The sequence below is a fragment of the Protopterus annectens genome, chromosome 2.part0 (assembly GCF_019279795.1).
Source record: "Protopterus annectens isolate FY-2018-M chromosome 2.part0, PAN1.0, whole genome shotgun sequence".
NCBI lineage: Eukaryota > Metazoa > Chordata > Ceratodontiformes > Protopteridae > Protopterus > Protopterus annectens.
In genome coordinates, this window is record NC_056728.1 from 1,348,501,934 (window position 1) to 1,348,524,470 (window position 22,537).

A 22,537-nucleotide genomic window follows, 5' to 3' on the forward strand; every position below is an offset into this window, starting at 1 on the left:
CTAGTACAGAAAAAAGTAAAGTCCCAAGAAGGGAGGAAATCCCTGATCAGTATCAGCAAGAAACTACGTTCCCTCATAAAATCGTCCAAGGCTAGCTCCAAAAGAAAAATTGCCATGGACTCCAAAGATAACCACAAAGCATTCTTTAGCTATCTTAAGAATCTAAGTGACAATTCTCAGATCTGTTCGGAGTTAGTGCAGAATGTCACAAAATACACTGAACCGACCGATATAGCCAACATCCTGGCAGACAGGTTCAGTGCAAACTTCACCCCCCTCTCACCCCCAAAAGGGCCCATAACTGTACCAGAAGAATGTAGTGCCCCTGAAATCACAGACACTCAGGTTAAAACAGCCCTCTCCAAAGCCAAAAACACAGCATCAATGGGACCAGTTGGTGTCCCAGGCTGCGTCCTACACACGCTCAAAGATGAACTAACCCCTCACCTAAACACACTGTTTAAACTCAGCCTCTCCACAGGCTACGTGCCCACAGAATGGCACACAGCAATGGTTATTCCACTCCACAAAGGTGGAGTCACAATGGACCCAGGGAACTATCGCCCTATAAGCCTGACTAGCTTGGTCTGCAAAGCTATGGATCGCATCATCATGGATCTCATTAACAGAGACATTGGAAACCTCCAAACACTGGACCCTACCCAGTTTGGCTTTAAGGGCCGATCATGACTCCTAAACCTGGTGGACTTCTTTGAGACAGTTACCAAGGCTACAGATGAGGGAAAGGTGGTCCACACAGCCTACCTAGACCTTGCAAAGGCCTTCAACACCATTCCCCACTCAGTTATTATATATAGACAAGCTCTCCAGCCTGAACATAAACCCCTACGTCACGAGATGGGTTGCCAACTGGTTCATGGACAGAACTCACATGGTAAGAGTTGTGGGAGCTAGGTCTGACTCTAAACCGGTTACAAGTGGTGTTCCCCAGGGCTCAGTCCTAGGACCCCTCCTGTTCGGCATATACTTCTCAGAGATACAGGCAAGTACAGGAAGACTATGGCTGACCAAGTTCGCAGACGACTGCAAACTAGGGGCTATAATTGACTCTCCGGCTGACACAGACATCCTCCAAAAGGGTCTCACTGAGACAGATAACTGATGTCAAAACCATGGCCTCAAGCTAAATGCCAAAAAGTGCATAGTCATCCCCTTTGGAAAAAACAAAGTACCCACAATCTACTACATAGATGGTAGCCCCTAAATACGGAAGACATAATAAGGGATCTGGGGACCCAGGCAGATAGTAACCTCTCCTTTGATAATCACATTGCCAAAGTGGTTAGAAAATCTTTCTATGTGGCCCACCTAATCACAAAAGGGTTTGCATCCAGATCGAAAGAGGTCACTGGGCCCCTCTATGCATTACTCATCAGGCCCATCATAGAGTACAATGCCCCATTTGGGATGTACCTTACAAAGACACCTGCAACAACTGGAAAGACCACAGAGGTACCTCACCAAGAGGATCACTGGTCTCAAGCAGATGCCCTATGCATCTCGACTGAAGAAACTCCAGCTGTACTCTGTTGCATACCGCCTACTCAGGGGTGATCTCTGCCTGACATACAAGGCCATGTCCAACCCAGAATTGATGGACATGCTCCACCTGAAGAAAACCATATCCCCTCGAGCCACATGCTCCAGGGATCTAAACCTCACCACAACAATAAATAGGATGTGCTTGAGGGATAGATTCCTGTCACAGAGACTTCCCATGCTCTGGAACAAGATTCCAGTCTACATTAGGCAGAGCTCCTCACTAACCCTCTTCAAGAGAAACCTTGACGAGTGGATGGGAAACAGAAAGTTTACCCCAGGGATCACTTCAATCGCTCTGCTGGACAGAGGCACAGGGAACTAATCTAAGGGGGCGGCGAAAGCCAACACATTCCGGCTAGGCTTATAAATGCCTTTGGGCAGACAGCCTAGTACCTACCTATGAACCTATGTTGTTCCATTATTTTTTTATGTGACCTAGAGTAATATTTAAAATTCACTGATGTCTCGTGTCTGTCCACCCAGCATTGTGAGGTTTGCTTTATAGTCTAGAGGAGTTGAGATATTGTAGTCCCTCACAAACAGAAACACACATGCGCACATGTTCACACGCCTCCACCGACCCTGGAAATTACCGTCCCATCAGCTTGACAAGCCTGATCTGCAAAGCTATGGAGAGGATCATAATGGAACTCATAAATAAAGACATAGGGGACTTGCAGACTTTGGATCTGACCCAGTTTGGCTTTGTCAAAGGCAGATCATGCCTTTTAAACCTGGTTGACTTTTTCGAAAGAGTCACCAAGGCCATTGATGAGGGAAAGGCAGTCCACACAGCCTACCTCGACCTGGCAAAGGCTTTCGACACAATACCCCACTCAGGTATCATTGAAAAACTCATCAGCTTAAATGTAAACCCATACGTCACAAGATGGGTTGCAAACTGGCTAAGTGACAGAACCCACAGGGTCAGAGTTGCTGGCGCCATGTCAGACTCCAAGCCTGTCACAAGTGGTGTCCCACAGGGCTCTGTCCTGGGCCCACTCCTGTTCGGCATCTACTTTTCAGAAGTATAAGCAAACACAGGAGGATTATGGCTGACAAAATTTGCAGATGACTGAAAACTGGGCGCCATAGTTGAGAACACATCTGACACAGATATCCTTCAGAAGGGTCTTATAGAAATGGATAACTGGTGCCAGAGCCATGGCCTAAAGTTAAACGCCAAAAAATGCATAGTCATACCCTTTGGTAAAAACAAGGTTACCCCTAGCTACCATACAGGCGGCAACCCACTGAGCTCAGAAGAGGTTATCAGGGATCTGGGGACCCAAGTTGACAGTAACCTTTCGTTTGACACTCACGTTGCCAAAGTAGTTAGGAAGACCTTCTACATTGCCCACCTGATCATGAAGGGATTCACATCTAGATCAAGGGAAGTCATCATCCCCCTGTACTCATCACTCATCAGACCAATGATTGAGTACAATGCCCCATTCGGAATGTATCTGACACGACACCTGCAGCAACTGGAAAGGCCCCAAAAATTCCTCACCAAAAGGATAAAGGGTCTCAAAAATATGTCCTATGCTGCCCGACTGAAGGAACTCCAGCTCTATTCAGTCGCTTACCGCCTGCTCAGAGGTGACCTGTGCCTGACATACAAGGCCATGTCCAACCCAGAATTGATGAACATGCTTCACCTCAAAAAATCTAGATCCCTCAGAAATACAAGGGCGGGAGACTTAAACCTTGACACGGTTATTAATAGGACGTGCTAGAGGGACAGATTCATCACCCAGAGACTCCCTATGCTGTGGAACAAAATCCCGGTACATGTGAGGCAGAGCACCTCGCTGGCTTTGTTCAAGAGAAATCTTGACCAATGGATGGGAGATTGCAGATATACCCCAGGGATTATCTCAGTGTCACTGCTTGACAGAGGCACAGCAAAATAATGGGCATAGTATCCTCCAAACTAAAGGGGTGGCGAAAGCCACAAAACTCTGGGCTAGGCTTATAAATGCCCTTGGGCAGATAGCCTAGTATGAACCTATGAACATGCACACACACACACACACACACACACACACACACACACACACACACACACACACACACACACACACACACACACAGACCTGAGGTCACTCATCCCTCTACATATATACACACACATATACACACACACACACACACCACCACCATCACCTATCTGCTAAACTCCCTGACACTTACCTCTAAAGTACTGTCACCCAATGAAAGTAATGGGTGAGTGCAGACTTTTAACTGAGTTAATTAATTCAACTGGCAATTGCCCAGCTGCTTAAGTGTCTAACTGCAGGCATTCCCAGGGGAGAACATATGGCTAATTAGCATAGGCTATTTACTTGAAATGCTTCATTAGTGTGTAGCTCAGCCAAAATGTTGATCCACTGCTGCAATTCTATAGACTGTGTAGAAACACCCCAGAGGGCCTGTCTCGGAAACAGAAAGAGCTTCAGCTAGCTGGAAAATGGTCTTGTTAGGGCTTAATGCTGGCAGTAGGCTTTTCTGAATCCCAAGAGCAGTGTCATAAGAGGATTAAGACTGTGGATTTGTTATAGTGGAGAATTGCAAACAAAGGCTCCTTTTGTCATGTCTTCATGTAAAGTTATTGTGCAGCAAGGATTGTCCTAAAATGAAGATAAGATGTCCAGAGAAAATATTTCTATTAAATACCCTTGATTTGAAAGATGTTTGAAGAAAACAGACAGATACAAGATCTTGTGAGAGTTAATTAGGGTACTGAAGACTGAAAAGTTGCATCTGCTGAATTTGAAAAAAGCTTGATTCCACTGTAAAAAATGTGTTGCTTAGCATAGAGATAACTAAAAATTATAAGTGTAAGCAATGCATGATTATCAACAGAATTATATAAAATAAAGTGCATATAACTGGGAATAAGGGATTTGGTTTTAAATATGTTGACGCTTCGCTATAGTAAGTTGCATGTTACGCGGTAGTTTCTAGAAACAGTCAAAGTAAAAACCTCATGGAGGCTGGTAATACATCCAAAGGGGCTGTATTGTTTATGGAGTATTCTGACAAACATGTAAATGTTAGAATGCCTTAATCTATAAATGTCTTCATCAAGCCCCTTACTTTCTGATACATACCCATTACTAGACTTTCTCTCTTAAATACCATGGGATTCACATGTACCCAGTATTTAACTTTTTCCAGATTCATTCATACCATATCTATTTGATGACGTAACAAGTCCTTGTTCTGTTTCATCATTTTTCATCACACAAATCAGTAAGCTGCTGTACCTGCTGCAAAGTAAACATAAAGGTATGTCTATATATCTGTAGATCTAAGATGGGGCTGTTAGAAATCCACAAAAGGCTGGTCCAAATCTAAGAACTGCAAGGAATTCAGAGACAAAAGTGTAGTTGTAACTGCCACTTGTAACCAGTTTCACATGTTTTGCACTTAGTCTAGCCATCTCACTAAACTTCCAAACAAGCTTCCATTTTTCTTTTTCCACACACATGCATAGTACATTCTAATGTAATCAAAGCCTCTCCTTTTCATATCCACACCACTGTGGCATCTAAACTGTTCCATGACTTGATAGGTGGTAGTATAGTCGGTCTTTCTCGTGACAGTTTCTTCTAATACCCTGGCTTTAGCTTCTTAAACTCTTTTAAGTGGCTCCAGCTTTCTTCTTAGTTTTAGTATTGAAATATAGTATATTATTCTTCGTGGAAGTTTGACTCATTAATCTTCCATTATGTATATTTTGTCTTTATTTTTTATGCTTAGGTTCTGGGATAAATGTCTAGTGGTAAATACAGTTAAAAATGGAAGCACTGACAGCAACAAAACTCATTTTTTTCATAGGCCTATTTAAATTTTCTGACTAGAACTTGTTTATTCAGGGACCTTTCTGTCGCCCTCTTTCTTAGGCATAGTATTGTGTGATTACTTAGTGTCTTTTTGTAAAATTTTATAACTGTTAGAATTAACTTGCTTGTGTAGTTTACTGATTTTTCACTCGGTTATCTGCTTAAATAATTTGTGTGTGTGTGCTTGTTAGCCTTAGTTTGAGGGCTTGTGTGCATATATTTAGCCTGTTTTTTTATTAGAAGGCTTATTGATAATTCATTGTAGTTAGCCTTAGTCTGTGTGTGCGTGTGTGCGTGTGTGCGTGTGTGTGTGTGTGTGTGTGTGTGTGTGTGTGTGTGTGTGTGTGTGTGTGTGTGTGTGTGTTTATAGTTAGCCTGTTTTTTTATTAAAAAGCTAATTTATATTTGTTGTTGTTGGGTGTGTCCATTTCTGTCATGGCTGATGACATGGACAAACACCCTAAGTCAGGGTTTAAAAAATGCCCTAAATGTGGGCAGAAGATGTATGTTATTGACTGCCATGTCGATTGTGTCTACTGCTTAGGTGCCTTGCACTTAAAAGAAACATGTTCCATATGCCATTCCTTTTCCTCTCGGGTTTTCCAAGAGAGAAAGAGGAAGCGTATTGACGGGTTTGTTGAAACCTTCTTTCCAGGAGGCTTTGAGTGACCAGGATGGATCTAATAAGTTCTCAAAGTCCTCCAAGACTTCTGTGGATTCAAAAAAGTCTAAAAAGTCTGTGACACTCGCTCCACAGGTCTCAAAGCCGACTGTCTTTTCTTTTCGGAGCCAGTCCCTGGTTTTGGAACCAGTATCCGAAATTCCTAAATCTCCACTACTTCAAGTCGGTACCATCGATCCATTCATTTCAGTCTTCTGTTAGCCTGTCAGATTTGGATGTGTATCGGGTGGTGCAGAAGCTTTTACAGGCACAGGCCTTTGCAAAATTGTTATTGGCTCCGACACAGGCGGCATGCCAGCTATAACTCTTCCTCCTCCGAGCCATACCGGTCCTTCGGAGCCAGAGGAGTCGGACTTGCTGATTGTGGAGCCTTCGGAGCCAATGCCTGCTCCAGTGTTTTTGGCTCCATTCACGCTGACATCCTCGGCGCCGATCGAGGACTCGAGGAGCCAACACTCTCTGGTCGGGTCTGGGGAGGATAGTCGAACCGACTTGTCGATTCCAACTCTGCCTCTCAGAACTTCTGCACGGATGAGCTTGTCTCCTACCTCAGGCTCGGAGCCCATTGATGGTTTCCTCGGATCCGTTGGTCCCTTCACATCGAAGCAGGGGTCCCTTCGATGCCATGAGAAGAGTTCTTTCTCCCAAGACATCCTCAACTTCAGGTGTGGCGTCCTCATTCCCCTAAAGTGCCTGTGTCTACTTCTGCTTCACAGATCCTAGCAAAGTGCAGAGTCCCAGAGCCTTAGGAAGCCCCATTGGCTGGCCCACGCTCTTCCAAGACCTCACCAGAAGCTCCCACTGATGAGGTTCCCAAGAAGAGAGTGTGTAAGAGGAAACATTTTGACTCCCCTCAAGAGTCCCTAACATCTGATAGTGACTTGGATGTATCAGAAGGGTCCCCACGATCCCCCTCTGAGGATATCTCATTTGCAGAGATATGTGAAATCCTTAGGCAGAGGGGTGACTGGCAGTTCACCAACCCTTCTGATGAAGAGTCGGTTCTCCTGAAGGCTTTCTGGTCTCAGCCCTCCACCTCTTGGGTGTCTCCACCCTTCGATGAGCTTATGCAGCTGGTCTCATGAAGGGCATGGAAGTTCATAGGTTCATAGGTTGGTACTAGGCTATCAGCCCTAGGGCCTATACAAGCCTAGCCGTAACAATTCCCTGGCTATTTCTTCCCACGTTATTTACTTTCCTGGACCCCTGTCTAGCAGGGCGACTGACGTGATCCCTGGGGTGAATTTCCTTTCTCCCATCCAATCGTCAAGGTTCCTCTTGAAGAGGTCCAAAGAGGCACTCTGCTTGACATGTATGGGCAATCTATTCCAGAATCTGGGGAGTCTCTGGGTCAGGAACCTATCCCTCCAGCATGTTTTGTTTATTGTGATGACAAGGTTTAGATCCCTGGAGCGTGTAGCTCTGAGGGATTGGGATTTCTTTAAGTGTAGCATGTCCAACAGATCTGGGTTTGACATGGCCTTGTATCTTAAGCAGAGATCGCCTCTGAGTAGACGATATGCGACAGAGTATAGCTGGAGTTTTTTAAGGTGGTCAGCGTAGGGCATCTGCTTTAGGCCTGTGATTCTTTTAGTGAGGTATTTCTGAGGCCTTTCCAGTTGTTGCAGATGTCTTGAGAGGTACATACCAAATGGGGCGTTGTATTCTATAATGGGTCTAATGAGGGATGAGTACAGTGGGACAATGACCTCCTTTTTTCTGGATGAAAAGCCCTTCGTGATGAGGTGTGCCACATAGAAGGATTTCCTGACTGTTGTGGCGATGTGGTTATTGAAGGTGAGACCTCTGTCCACCTGTGTCCCTAAGTCTCTTATCACACTTTCTGTGTTTAGTGTACTGCCACCTATATAGTAATTCATGGATACATGTTTTTTCCCAAAGGGGATAACAATACATTTCTTGGCATTGAGCTTGAGCCCATGGCTCTGGCACCAAGCATCTGTTTCTGTAAGGCCCTTTTGTAGAGTATCCACATCATTTGGGGATTCAATAATGGCTCCTAGTTTGCAGTCATCTGCAAACTTTGTTAGCCAGAGTCCCTTAGTGTTGACCTGTACTTCAGAGAAGTAGATGCCAAACAAGAGCGGCCCCAGGACTGAACCCTGAGGTACTCCACTTGTCACTTGTCTGGAGCTAGATTTGGAGTCGGCTACTTTTACAGTGTGGGTTCTATCAGTAAGCCATTTAGCAACCCATTGGGTAACATAGGGATTAATGCCAAACTTAGTAAGTTTATCTATGATTCCAGAGTGGGGGAATGGTGTCAAAGGCCTTGGCAAGGTCTAGATAGGCTGTGTGGACCACCTTACCCTTGTCCATGGCTCTGGAGACTGATTCAAAGAAGTCAATCAGGTTCAGGAGACAAGATCGGCCCTTCACAAACCCAAACTGGGTGGGGTCCAGTGTTTGAAGGTTGCCAGTGTCTTTGTTTATAAATTCCATGATAATACGCTCCATGGCCTTGCAGATGAGGCTTGTCAGACTGATGGGATGGTAGTTTCCGGGATCCAAGGTGGATCCCCCTTGTGGATTGGGATAACTGTAGCTCTGCGCCACTCAGTGGGCACGAAACCTGAGGTGAGGCTATGATTAAACATGACACTTAGGTGAGGTGCCAGTTCATATTGTAGTTCATGTAGTACACAGCCCGGGATGTCATCTGGTCCCATGGATGCTGTATTCTTGGCTTTAGAGAGTGCGTTTTGTACCTGTGTGGCCGTTATTACTGGAATTTGGCAATCTTCCGGTATTGAGATGGGCCATTTCGGGGTGAGGAGGGGGGTGAAGTTGGCACTGAATTGATCTGCCAGGATATTGGCAATATCCTTCGGATCAGTATATTTAATGCCATTCTGTTTTAGCTCAGAGCAGATCTGAGCATTGCCATTTAGATTCTTGACATAGTTATAGAATGCTTTGTGGTTGTCTTTGGAATCTTTGGCAATTTTATTTTCGTAACTAGCTTTGGATGATTTTATGAGGCATCTCAGTTTCTTACTGAGGCTAGTAAGGGAGTTTTGCATCCTGGGATTTTCCTCTTTTCTGCAAAAGTTTCTTCCTTTTGTTGTAAAGTTTGTTTATAGCAGGGGACCACCAGATTGGCTTCCTTTTTTTGGATGAGAGCATTTTGGTTCTATTTGGGATGGCACGATTCATGCATGAGTGGATGTGCTCATACAGTGCCTTAGTGTAGGATTCAGCAGTTGAACTTTCAGTTCCCGTCTGCATGGGTGTCATGAAGTTTGTCACTTCTGATTTGAGTAGCATGAAGTTGGCTTTGGAGAAGTTTTTTATGGTGGTTTCTTTACTGGGGGTGGGGTGGGATGTGGATGTTAAGGGTGATTAGCTTATGGTCAGACCTGACTAACGAGGGGGTGACCATAGGTATGGAGCATTGATTTCCCATGTTGGTAATGGCCAGGTCTAGGATATTGGAGCCCCTGGTGGGACTATGGATTAGTTGATCCAGGGCGTTGGAATTTATGAATTCCAAGAACCGCTATGCAAAGGTGTTGGGACATGAGTAGTTTTCCCAGTTAATGGCAGGGTAGTTAAAATCACCCAGTATTAGGGTGTTTGGTTCTATCTTAATATTTTCCAGTATGTTTAGAAAGGTGTAGTGAGAATCTTAGGGTATGGTGGGGGATCTGTAGCAAGCTACAATTTGGATTGCAGTCTTACCTAGTGTTAGTTGCACTTGGAGAATTTCAGACACATTGTGTTGGCCAACTAGCCTGGTGGTGTGAATATCCTTGGTGAATATTGACACTCCTCCACCTTTAGTGTTTCGGTCCTGGTTTGATGGCCGAAAAGTGTGGTAAGAGTTGTAGCCTGGCATTGCAGGGGTGCTTTCTGGAGCCTTGAACTAGGTCTCAGTTACTGCACAGATATCGATGTTCTCCATTTTTAGGAGTGCCGAGAGAGAGTGCATTTTGAGGTTTAGACTCCTTGCATTGAGTAGCATTACCTTCAGATTTTGCATGCTTGTACCTGTTACGGTGGTGGTTTTGTCCTTTGAAGTTTGCCTAAAAAAGGCACTATAGGGGTTGCAAGAGCCTTAGCCAGTAACCTGAATCCCAGGGGCGACAGGTGCAGACCATCTGTGGCAAAGCATCGTGATCTGTCAATCATGTCATCCCAGGCAGACAGATACTGGATCCCCTTTGAATGACACCATAAGCTTAGCCAATTGTTGAAGTCAATCATTTTATCCTTATATTGTGGTATCATTCTGGGCGAAGGCAGGATGCTACTCAGGGCTAGGGTCATACCTGCCTGGGCCACATGATCCGAGAGCTCTTCCATGTCTCTTTTCATGTAGTCCAGGGAGGTACGTCACCGAACACCATGGAGCCTGTCCCTAGAAGGCCTAATAAGTTCATATCTGCCCCCCAGGAAAAATCCTTCTTGACCAAAGGTGTGCCAGTTCATGCCATGTTGCTGGTGACAGCCACCAAAAAGGAAATGTCCGAAACTTCCTCGTCTATCCGTCCTAACAGAGACTCTAGGATCATGGAGAGATATGGGAAATGCATGTTTAGTTCAGCGACTTTTGCACTCCGTTCGCTTAACTATTTAACCCATTTTACGAGACTACAAAGAGATCTACCTAAAGAGCTGGGAGATGCTCTTCAGGGTACAGTAGCTGCAGGAGCTACAAACAAAGTTGCCTCCCAGCTTGCTACCCTCAACTCCATTGTTAACTCGTCCATGCGCCTCATTTCATATGCAGCTGATGGAACGAGCAGGGCAGCAGGTACAGGATTTGCTCTTAGGAGACGCTCCTGGATGCGCTTGTGTTCCTTCGCGGAGCCCTTCAAGTCATCCTTTGTGAATACCCCTTTTGATGGCTCGTCCCTTTTCAGGCCCAAAGTTAAGGAAACTTTGACCAGTTGTGAGCAGGAGGGAAAGACTCTGTCTGCCGTCAGAGTCCATTTTTCCACCCCTGCCAGAACCTACCCCAAGGGTCAAAGGGGAGGGAAAATGTGGTTCCGAAAAGCCCAAGGAGCCTTTCAGGACACATGTGAACCCCCCCTCCAGGGGCAGAGGAGGGGGCAATAATAGAAGACACCACCATCGTGGCAGAGGGAGTCCGCAAAACCAGGACAACAGAGATCACTTCTTTGGGAAGCCCTACCAGCGCTCCTGAAAGGAGGCCTGACTGTCCAGCTTTGGAGTCAGTCAGGGGTCGCTTATCTTTGTACCCAGACACCTGGCTCAAAATAAATGACAACTGGGTACAAAGTATCATTTCCAGAGGATACTTCATCCCATTCACCACACCCCCTCCACCGACAAGAAAAATCCCAGACATTCCACCCAGTTACAGGGAACAAGTAACAGTAGAGGTCCAGACGTTGCTAAGAAAAAGAGTCATCCAACCAGTCCCAGCAGACCAGACAGAATCCGGAACTTACTCAAGATTCTTTTTAGTTCCAAAAAAGACAGGGGACTGGAGACCTATATTGGACCTCATCAGACTAAACAAATCTGTAAAGAAAGAGAAGTTTCGGATGGTCACGCTTCAGTCAATACTTCCCTTTTTAGGGAAAGACAATTTGATGCGCTTGATAGATCTCCAGGATGCGTATTACCACATAAAAATGGCCAGGCCATCCAGGGATCATCTGCGCTTCCAGCTGAGAGCTAATCATTACCAGTTTCGAGCCCTGCCCTTTGGTCTCACTACAGCCCTCAGAGTGTTCATCAAATGCATGGCAGTGGTCACGGCTCACCTGAGACGTTTAGGATTCCAGGTGTTTCCTTACCTAGATGATTGGCTCCTCACCGCTACCACCAGGCATCAACTCATTCAGGCCAGGGAAACCACTCTGTCACTCTGCAACCAGCTGGGCATTACAATAAGCTCAGAAAAATCTGTCTTGTCGCCATTGCAGCATATCGTCTTTATCGGAGCAGAACTAGACACTGCCACCACCACACTAAGACTTCCAGTAGAAAGAGTCTTACTTCTCCATCAACAGGTCCACATTCTAATATCAAAAAACAAGGCTCCAGCATCAGAAGTTCTGAAATAGTTAGGTATGATGGCAGCAGCAATTCTGGCCATACCACTGAGTCATATGCACATGCGCATACTGCAATGGCTGTTGTTCACTCAGTGGTCTTACCAAGAGCTCCCCATGTCTCTCATGATAATGATCACAAACTCCTGCAAAAAGGATCTTCAGTGGTGGTTGACATCACTTCATGTTACAATAGGATGTCCATTTGTTTTACCCCCACCAGCGGCTACAGTGACCACGGACGCTTCCCTGATAGGGTTGGGGGGGGGGGCATTTTCAGGGAAGAACAACCTAAGAAAGCGACACATCTGCATATCAATGTCCTAGAGATGAGAGCAGTACTTTTGGCATTGCAGTACTTCCAGGACTCTCTTCCTCTGGGTACGATTGCGATTCAGGTGGACAACATGTCAGTAGTCAGGTACTTGTACACACAAGGAGAAACCAGGTCATACCCCCTTTGTCGCAAGGCCTTAAGAGTATGGCAGTGGGCTATATCCATCCAACGCTTTCTGTTAGTAATGCACATCCCGGGGAAATCTAAAGTGATAACAGACAAGCTGAGCAGAACAATTTTGTTGCCCCACGAGTGGTCCTTCAAGACAGAAGTAGTGGACAGGATATTCCGCAGGTGGGTCCAGCCTTGCAGTGACCTTTGTGCCAGTCACATGAACATGAAATGCAGGAGCTACTTTTTCCTGATTCTCCCTCCGGGAGAAGCCCCATGGGACACACTCGTTCACAATTGGCCCTGGGTCTCCTCTATGCATTCCCATCTATCCCGTTAATACCCAAGATATTACAGAAAGCGAAAGCCCTGGGAAGGACTATCATTCTAATAGCTCCTCATTGGCCTTGTCAGATTTGGTTCCCCTTCCTTCGACTTCATCTTTTGGAGTAGCCCTGGATTCTGGACCCAGTTCCGGACCTTCTGACGCACTCATCGAGGGAACTTCATCTCTCTCTGCAGTCACTGAAGCTGACAGCTTGGCTACTCCAATTCCCATCATAGCCAGGTTCCATAACCTTTCCAATGAGATAAAGCAAATTCTCTTATCCTCTCATAAATCCTCTACGAGGAAGCCATACTTGAGCAAATGCAAAACAATTTTCTATATGGGCCTCTAAAAACAATATTGATTCTTACAAAGGCCCTATGACCTCTGTACTAGAATTCTTGACCATGATCTTCAATGAAGGAGCTGCAGCAGCAACAGTCCGCGTTCAACTTGCCATCTCTAACTTTCATCTTGGATTTGAAGGGTTGAATATTATGTCACACAAATTATTCAAAGCCTTTCTCAAAGGGACCTTTCATATTCGACCACCTGTGAAATCTCCCTTTTCCCCATGGAGTCTAAATTTTATGCTTTCCCACATAATTCTTCCTCCATTTGAACCAGCTTCCTCATGTGACCTCAGTTTTTGTCATGGAAAACCATCTTTTTAGTGGCTATTACTTCTGCCCGCAGAGTGTCAGAGCTTCAGGCCTTGTCCATTAAGCCTCCTTATTTGATTTTTCATGCTGACAGAGTCTCACTTCGAACAAACCTCTCTTTTTTGCCCACATTTTGCACTGAAACTAATCTCAACCAAATTATTGATTTGCCAGTTTTCTTCCCCAATTACTCCAACAATCTAGCACAAACTTGATGTTCACAGACAGCTCAGATTTTATTTGGATAGAACAAAAGATTTTAGGAAAACAGATCAGCTTTTTGTTTCCTTTTCAGACTCCAGGAAAGGTATGCCAGTGGCTAAAACAACTCTGACTAAATGGTTATCTGATTGTATCACCTTTACTTATTCAGCTGCCAATATCCCGTTGCAGCATAAAATTAAAGCTCATTCAACCAGAGCAGTTTCTACATCCTCTGATTTTTCTGCCGGACTTCCTGTTGATAACATTTGTGCAGCAGCCACTTGATTGAAACCTCATACCTTTATCACTCATTACAAAGTTGACAGGGCCTCCTTTGGATCCACGGTCCTGAAAAATATACTCCCATGAGCCACCCAAGGTAGATGGTGCTTGGGATGCTACCCATCAATAAGAATGAATGGCGAGATAGAACAACTTCACATAAAGAAAAAGAAGTTATGTACCTACCGTAACATTCCATGTTAGTTGTCTTCTCGCCTTCTTTCTTGCTGCTTGGGTTTGGAGCCGATCCTCGGCTCCGACTCGGCCATCTTCAAAAGCTCAAGAGCTGCTTACTGGCTCAAGGCCCCCTATATCCCATGATGCCTGATGCTAGATACCCAGATCTCGTTTGGTAAGACTAACTGCAGACATAATAAGAAAGGAATCCTATCCTAGAATGCAAAAATCCTACCGGAGAGACTACTAGTCAGAAAGGAATAGCCGGAGAAGACTCAGCCAGTGAAAATCAAGAGGAACTCTTCTCGGTCCACAAGTTTAGGGGGATGGAGGGTGGGACACAAGAAAGAAGGCAAGAAGAAGACAACTAACATGGAATGTTATGGTAGGTACATAATTTCTTTGTTAAGTTGTCTATCTCGCCTTCATTCTTGCTGGATGGGACAGCGTCCCTAGCACCTAAAGTCCTGGGTGGCTCATCAGAACAGTGGAACCAAAATCACCTTTGCTCCTAGAAACCACATCCAACTTGTAATGCGAAATGAAAGTATGTGGGTTGGCCCACGTAGCCGCAGCACAAATAGATTCCATGGGCAACCTAGCCTGAAAGGCCACCGAAGTGGCTAAAGCTCTGGTGGAGTGACCTTTTGGTTTGACTGGCAATTCTTTATTCCTCAGTTGATATATAAATGTGATGATAGAAGTCAACCACCTGGATAAAGTTACTTTGGAGACTGGAAGACCTTGTTTACCCACAGCAAAAGACAGGAAAAGTTGGTCCGATTTTCTAATTTCCTTAGTTCTATGCAAATAAAAGCGTAGTTGCCTGTGAACATCTAACTGATGCAACTTATATTCCGCCCTGTTGGAGTGGTTAGGAAAAAACACTTGGAGGTCTATGGACTGATTTAAGTTATTCCCTGAAGAGACCTTAGGAAGGAAGGATTAGTCCTGAGAGCAACCCTGTCATTGTGGATCACGAGGTACGGAGGACGGTAGAAAGAGCCTGAAGTTCCAAAACTCTTCTGGCTGAAGTAATAGCTACCAGAAAAAGGGTTTTCCAAGATAAGAACTTCAAGGAACAAGAAGCGGCAGGTTCAAAAGGGGGCAAAATTAGAGAAGCTAAAATCAAATTTAGATAGCACGTTGGTGGAGGATCTCTCACTGGGGCCTGAGCAGAGTGGTCCCTTTGAGAATGGCTCTACATAGCTTATGAGACATGATATTGTTTTCCGACAGGCCAATGTGAAAATTTGAAATTGCAGCTAACTGAACTCTAATCGTAGCGGAAGCGGACCCAGCATGGAAGAGTTCTGCAAGAAATTCCAAAATGTGGTGTACAGGGGCTGAAAAGGAGTCTATACTCTTAGCCTCTGCCCAGGAAGAAAAATGTTTCCACTTACTAGCGTAAGTTTTTCTAGTTGTAGACATGTGCGATGACAAAAAGATTTCACGCACAGAGGGGGAGATATCTGGAAGCCTGGCTAAAGTTGGAAGTGGAGCAACCAAGCAGTGAGCTGGAGAGATTGTAGGGATTAGTGCAGCCCGCCCAATTGATGAATCAGAAGGTCTGGGACTAGGTCCAGAGTCCAATGCTGCTCGAGAAGGTGGCGATGCAGGAATGGGAGCCATATTTGTCGAGGCCAGTAAGGAGCAATGAGGATTATTTTGCAGCCCAATACGGTAGCTTTCTGTATGAGCTTCGGGATTAGGGGAAAAGGAGGGAATGCATAAAGAAGTCCCCGAGGACAATCGTGGACTAGAGCGTCTCTGGGGGAATGTCCAGGAAGTGGAAGGAGAGAGAAGAAATTGCTGCACTTGCTGTTGAAGGGAGTTGCAAAAAGGTCGCAGCAAGGTTGGCCCCATTTGCGGAAGATTTGGGCCGCAGCTACCTGATTCAGAGACCACTCATGAGGCATGAGAATTGCTCTGCTCAGCCTGTCTGCTATGACGTTGGACCTCCCAGGGATGTGCCTTGTGATCAGAAACCGTTGGGAAGAGATCGCCCACTGCCATAGTCTGAGTGCTTCTCGACATAGGGGGTAGGACCTGGTTCCGCCCTGCTTGTTGATGTACCACACTACTGACATATTGTCCATTTGAATTGCAATGGTCCCGGTAGGAAGAGAGTCCTGAAGAGTTTGCAACGGTAAGAGCATGGTCCTCATCTCCAAGATGTTTATATGCAGATGGTACTTGTGAGGTTGCCTGGTGCCTTGGACTGTTCTGCCCTGATAATGCCCCTCCACCCGATCAGGGTGGCATCAGTGGTCACCGTAGCAACTGGAGGGGGGGTACAAATGGTCTGCCGTGGGACACTGATGTGGAGACCATCCACCACGCAAGGTGCTCCTTGCATGCTTGTGTGATCATAATCATGTAAGACATGGGAAGCTGCTGGAAGGACCACTGGGTTAAAAGAAGCCACTGAAGAATCCTCATGTGAAAACGAGCTAGAGGGACAAGTATGATCGCTGCTGCCATGAGACCCAGAGTTTGGAGGACAAACCTGGCTTGAATTTTTTTGCATGCTAATAAAACCTTCACATATTGGCGAATCACTAATACCCTGTCTGGTGGAAGGCTCGCTGACATGTTTTTGGTATTTAAATTTGCGCCTATAAACGTGATAGATTGACAGAGCGACAATGCAGACTTTTTGAAATTTATTGTGATACCTAGCCTGGAGCAAGTCTCGATAGTGCAGTCTCTGGCTCGCAGAAGGTGATGCCTGGTGGTAGCAGTGAGGAGCCAGTCTTCTAGATATGGAAACACCTGGAATCCTTGCCGTCTCAGGTGAGTGGTAACTACTGCCATACATTTGGTGAACACCCTGGGGGCTGTGGTGAGACCAAAGGGCAGAGCTCTGAACTGATAATGGCTGGCTCTCAGCCGGAAGCGAAGGAATCTTCTGGAGCGTCTGTCCATTTTGATGTGGTAGTACGCATCCTGAAGATCTATAGAACACATCCAATTGTCCTGACCCAGGAAGGGTAAAATGGACTGTAGCGTGACCATCCAAAACTTCGTTCTTTGTACAGACTTGTTCAGTCTGCTGAGATCCAGAATGGGTCTCCAGTCCCCTGTCTTTTTGGTACCAAAATGAACCTTGAGTAAATTCCGGATACTTGTTGGTCTGCTGGGACTTGCTGGATGGCCGTTTTTCTTAGCAGTTTTGAGACTTCTTGAACTGCTTGGTCCCTTTGATTGGGTGGAACGTCTGGAAGGGACTTGTTTAACCTTAAGGGGGTGCGAACAAAGGGAATTCTGTAGCCTCCGGATATAACAGACTGTACCCATCTGTCTTGTGTTATGTCTTGCCAGGCTCTTGGGTACAGTGATAATCTTCCCCCGACTGCCTCCAGTGGTGGGCAGCCGGGCAACCCTTCAGGGATGCTGGAAGGGCTTCTCAAAGAAGGATTCTCTGCTGCCCTGATTTTGCGGACCCCCTCTGCCACGAGGGCGGCATCTATTATTGTTCCCCCCTCTGCCCCTGGATGGGAACTCACCACATGTGTCCGGCAAGGCTCCCTGGGATTTCCGGAACCACATCTTTCCACTCTTCTGACCCTTGGGTATGGTCTGGAAGGAGTGGAAAAACGGACTCATACGGCAGAGAGAGTCCTGCCTTCCTGCTCACACCTGGTAAGGATGTCCTTCACCTGTGATCCAAAGAGAGAGGAACCATCAAAGAAACCATCATTGGTGAAAGATGCTCTGAAAGGTTCCGCAAAGTTACATAGCTGCATCTAAGCGTGCCTCCTTAGGGCAACGCCTGTGCCTGCGGCTCTACTCGCACCATCGGCTGCATATGAAATGAGCCTCATGGAGGAGTTTACCACTGAATTAAGAGTCGCCAGCTGGGAGGCTGCCTTAGCCTGGGCCCCCTCAGCTTGTGGATCTTGGAGGGTATCTCCAAGCTCTTTACGGAGATCCCTTTGAAGACCGGTAAAGTGGCACAAATAATTCAGGGACCTCATGGAAAAGGTCACTGAAGAGAACATCCGCTTCCCATATCTGTCCATCGTCCTGGACTCCTTGTTAGGGGGATGGACAGATGAAGAAGTTTCTGCCAACTCCTTCTTCGTGGCCGCCGCTACCACCATGGCATCAACGAGGACACCTTTGGTCAAAAACTGTTTGTCCTGTGGTGCAGTAATGAATTTGGCAGGTCTTCTGGGGGTCGGTTTTACTGTGTTTGGAGATGACCACGCCTTCCGAGCCACCACAGACATGAGTGGGTCGAAAGGCGGAGACACCCAGGAGGTGGAAGGTCGGGATCCAAATGCATCCAGGAATACCGACTCATCCTCGGAAGGGCTTAGGGCAGTCCAGTTCACCCTCTGCCTAAGCATCTCAAGGATGTCTGAGAAGGAGACATCTTCAGAGGGGGATCTTGGGGACCCTTCTGAATCCTCTAAGTCGGTATCTGATGTGACAGACTCAGGGGAGTCAACATGCTTCCTCTTGCATTTCCTGTTACGAGGTGGCTCCTCTGAATGATCAGGGGAGGCCTTGGAAGAGGAAGATACACCCAAAGGGGTGTCCTGGAGTGCTGGATCCCCACGCTTGGGATCTGGAAGAGGGCAGAGGCTGATGCAGGCACCATAGGGGGAGGAGCCGATGGGGTCGATCGTGGGACTGACCAGAATCCCTCTCCGCACCGAGGGGGACGGCTCCGAGGCAGATGTGGGAGCCAAGCTCACCTGATCCAAACCCCAAGGGGGAGAGCAGGGTCAGACAAGGGCCTGATGCCACTCGCCCCCTTGGAGCCGACGAGGGAGTCCCGGCACCCAGATCCCACCAGGGACGGTACCATGGAAGGGATCGGAGCCGACGACGGAACCGAAGGAGAAGGTATCAGAGTCGATGGTTCAACGACTCGAACCCCCAACGAACTCCAGCTCCGAGCTCAAAGGATGAGTCTGAGGAGGAATATCTACAGACGTGGATGGAGCCGGCACCTGATCAGGGGGGGCTAGACAACATTTTGGCTAGGGCCTGCAACTTTAACAGCCTACTGACCACTCTTTCCAAGTCATGGTCCGAAAGTCTTGAGGACCGAGAAGAGTGGGATGAGCGGTGACTATGCTCCAACTGGAGCAGAAGTGATCTCGGAGCCGAACGTATCATCTCCAGAGAAGGAGACCTGGATCTTTTTCGACTCTCAGATGGCTCCGAGGAACGTGTCGGTGCCGACTGGGAGGGGAGGAACATCGGTTCCAGCCGGAGCCGAGATGGATGGTATAACTTCACCAAACGACGGCTCCGAACTGGGAGCCGAAGGTTTAGGTAGCCTGGAAGATTTCACAGGCTGAGCCTTAGCCTGTGAATCTTGGGGCTTAAGCAAACCCCTCAGGATCAACTTGTTTTTGTGCTCCTGCAGGACTTTTGGACTGAATGCATGGCAAATCGAGCAAGAGTCCTACAGGTGCACGGTGCCCAGACAATAAACACAAGAAGTGTGACCATCTGTCAGAGACATCTTCTGACAGCATGAGTCACACTTCTTGAATCCAGACAGCTTAGGATCCTTGGACATCCTGAAGGAAAACCAAGGAACAAAGAAACACACACAGAAAAGTTAAGGTAACTAACCACTAAAAGTTACACACTACAGTTACCACAAACAAAAACTACAAGCAAGGTATATATCTCAAACATAAACTATAGTTAACTATCACTAAACAACTGACAGTGATAATAAAGGAAAAATTATTTATTTTTTTTTTTTTTAAAGGAGATAGAGAGAAAAGGTTGTCCTCTAACTTAAACGGAAAACCTTTCTGAGGTAAGGAAAGGGAAAGAAGGGGGGAGGGGAAACTATCTAATTAAAACAAGTTTCTGAGGAGAAGTAACAAGGATTAGGAAAAGACTAGCTACAATACAATAGTTTTATCTAAACGACTAATTCTACACTACAACTGACAGTTTTATGACAAGACAAACGATGATAATAAAGTTTTATAGGACCTGAGCCAGTATAACAACCTCGCAGCAGAAGCAGCAAATGAGATCTGGGTATCTAGTGCCAGGCATCATGGGATATAGGGGGCCTCGAGCCAGTAAGCAGCTCTCGAGCTTTTGAAGATGGCCAAGTTGGAGCCGAGGATCGGCTCCAAACCCAACCAGCATGAATGAAGGTGAGATAGACAACTTAACATGTTATGTTCTTACCATAACGTTCCATGTGAGTTGTTCATCTCACCTTCATTTTTACGTCCCTCCCTCCTACCCCCTCCTGGGCTTTCCGAAGACCGAGATACTAGATCCTTCCTGATCACTCAACTCTTCCATATTTTCTCTTTTATGGAGTTATAGAATGACATATGGTGTTATTATATGCAGGAAACAAGATCTGAGGTAACTCTAGGTGCATCATGGGATAGGGACTTGGCCTCGAGCTATTTGAAATCCTTGAGCTTTGTAGTAGGCGACTCAGAGCTGAGGGATCGGCTTCAAACCCATCAGTAAGAATGAAGGCGAGATGAGCAACTCACATGGAATGTTATGGTAAGAACATAACTTTTTTTTTTATAATGGTCTTATGTTTTGCTCTGTGTATCTCCTGCCTTTGTGCCCATCTTCTGCATTGTACCACATTGAAGCATGGTTTAGATTAATATAGTTCTGTTAGTAGTCAACCACATATAAACATTTCTGCTTCATTTCTTTATTTTTGTCCCATTAGGAGCTACAGGTTCATGAAGGAAACACTGACTTCTTGATCCCAGAATACAGAAGCATTCTAGAAAAGTCTGATCACCTGCTAGAAGAATATAAGAAACAGCCAGCCCATCTTGAAAGGCTTTATGGTCAGTTTAACTAAGTTGTAGAAATTGCTTTGTGCTTAAATCGTGTTACAGTACTTTCAAGTCATTTACTCCATGCAGTATTTCATATATGTAATTAAAGCTGATAAAATGAGTGTAACAAAAGTCTTGACCCAGTGGATCTGAATGGTAGGATTTACAGTACCTCAGGCATTATTCAGTGATACTTTTCCACAGTTTTCCTTGTATTTCCACCCTCATTTATGTTATTCTATCCTTGACATTAGTGTAGTTGGAATGTTATTTAAACTTGGTCATTATTTTTTTTTATTTCTTTTTCAGCTGAGTACTGCTGATTAGCACTTATTATTTCAACTACCCCTCTGTAGACTTAGAAACATACACTGCCTCAAACTTGCAGACACAAAGACTCCTAGACTTCATTAAACAAACACCTTTGACCAGTCATACTGGACCTGGTATTCAATACGGGAGAGCGTTGCACCCCCCCCCCCCAGTGTTATGTCCTCACTGGTGAGGTAGGACCACAGAGCTGACTTCTTCAAAATAAAAATCAAATTGGTAACCCCAGCAAACTCTGTAACATTTAAGAACTATTCCAAAGCGAACTACCTAGTTTGTCAAAATTCAGTGCCCTTCCTAACTCCGAGTTCACACAAACATGTGCAGATTTATTCACAGAGACTCTGTACATCCATGTAAATGCCTGCATAGAGGTTGCTGTACCTACAAGAAGGTAAGCCCAAAGAAACTCTAAAAGCAGGCAACGCTGGTGGAATCTTAACCTTAACAGGTTATACAATAAAAGGAAAAACGTCATTGCTAAAATTAGAAAGAACAACTCTCATAATGATAAAAGCTCCCTCATTAACCTAAATGGGAAACTAAAATGACTAATTAAGCCAACAAAGCCAATTATAAGGTCAAGACGACCTCCCAGGCAAAAGACAGCCAGACCTTCTACACTATGTCTGAAACCTCAAAAGCAGCCCACAACAGTGTGCCAAACTTCTAGACAGTAGTGCCACTTTCACTGAGCAGAGTGACATAGTGAATCTACTGGCTGATAAATTCAGCTCAGACTTTAACACCTACTTTACTCCTTCCAATCCCCATGAAATTCCTAATGGCATAACCTCCAACTACTAGGAGGGTGAAGGTCCTGACTGTGCTAATGCCAAAAACACAGCCTCTTTGGGCCCCAACAATATGCTGGGATGCTTCCTGAATAGTCTGAGACATGACCTTTCAGGACCACTTGAGTCACTTTTTAACTATAGTCACAAAACAAATGTGCTATGTTAATGGAGGACTGCAATGGTTATCCCTGTCCACAAGGGAGAACCATCAAATGACCCCATAAACTACAGACCCATTTGTCTGACTAGTCTTATATGCAAGTCCATGGAACAAATTTTCATGGAAATGATCAACAAAGACATAAGCAACCTTCAGACACTGGACCCAACCCAGTTTGGCTTTGTCAAAGGAAGGCCATG

General features: G+C 45.7%; 1 protein-coding gene across 1 annotated transcript in view; it reads left to right on the forward strand.

Moving 5' to 3' along the window:
• BBS7 (Bardet-Biedl syndrome 7) overlaps window positions 1–22,537 on the forward strand; it is a 1,778,061-nt gene that overhangs the window by 1,746,289 nt on the left and 9,235 nt on the right. The window contains exon 18 of the mRNA XM_044061529.1: window positions 20,936–21,059. Within this exon, the coding sequence (XP_043917464.1) occupies window positions 20,936–21,059 (124 nt within the window). The remainder of the gene's footprint in view (window positions 1–20,935; window positions 21,060–22,537) is intronic.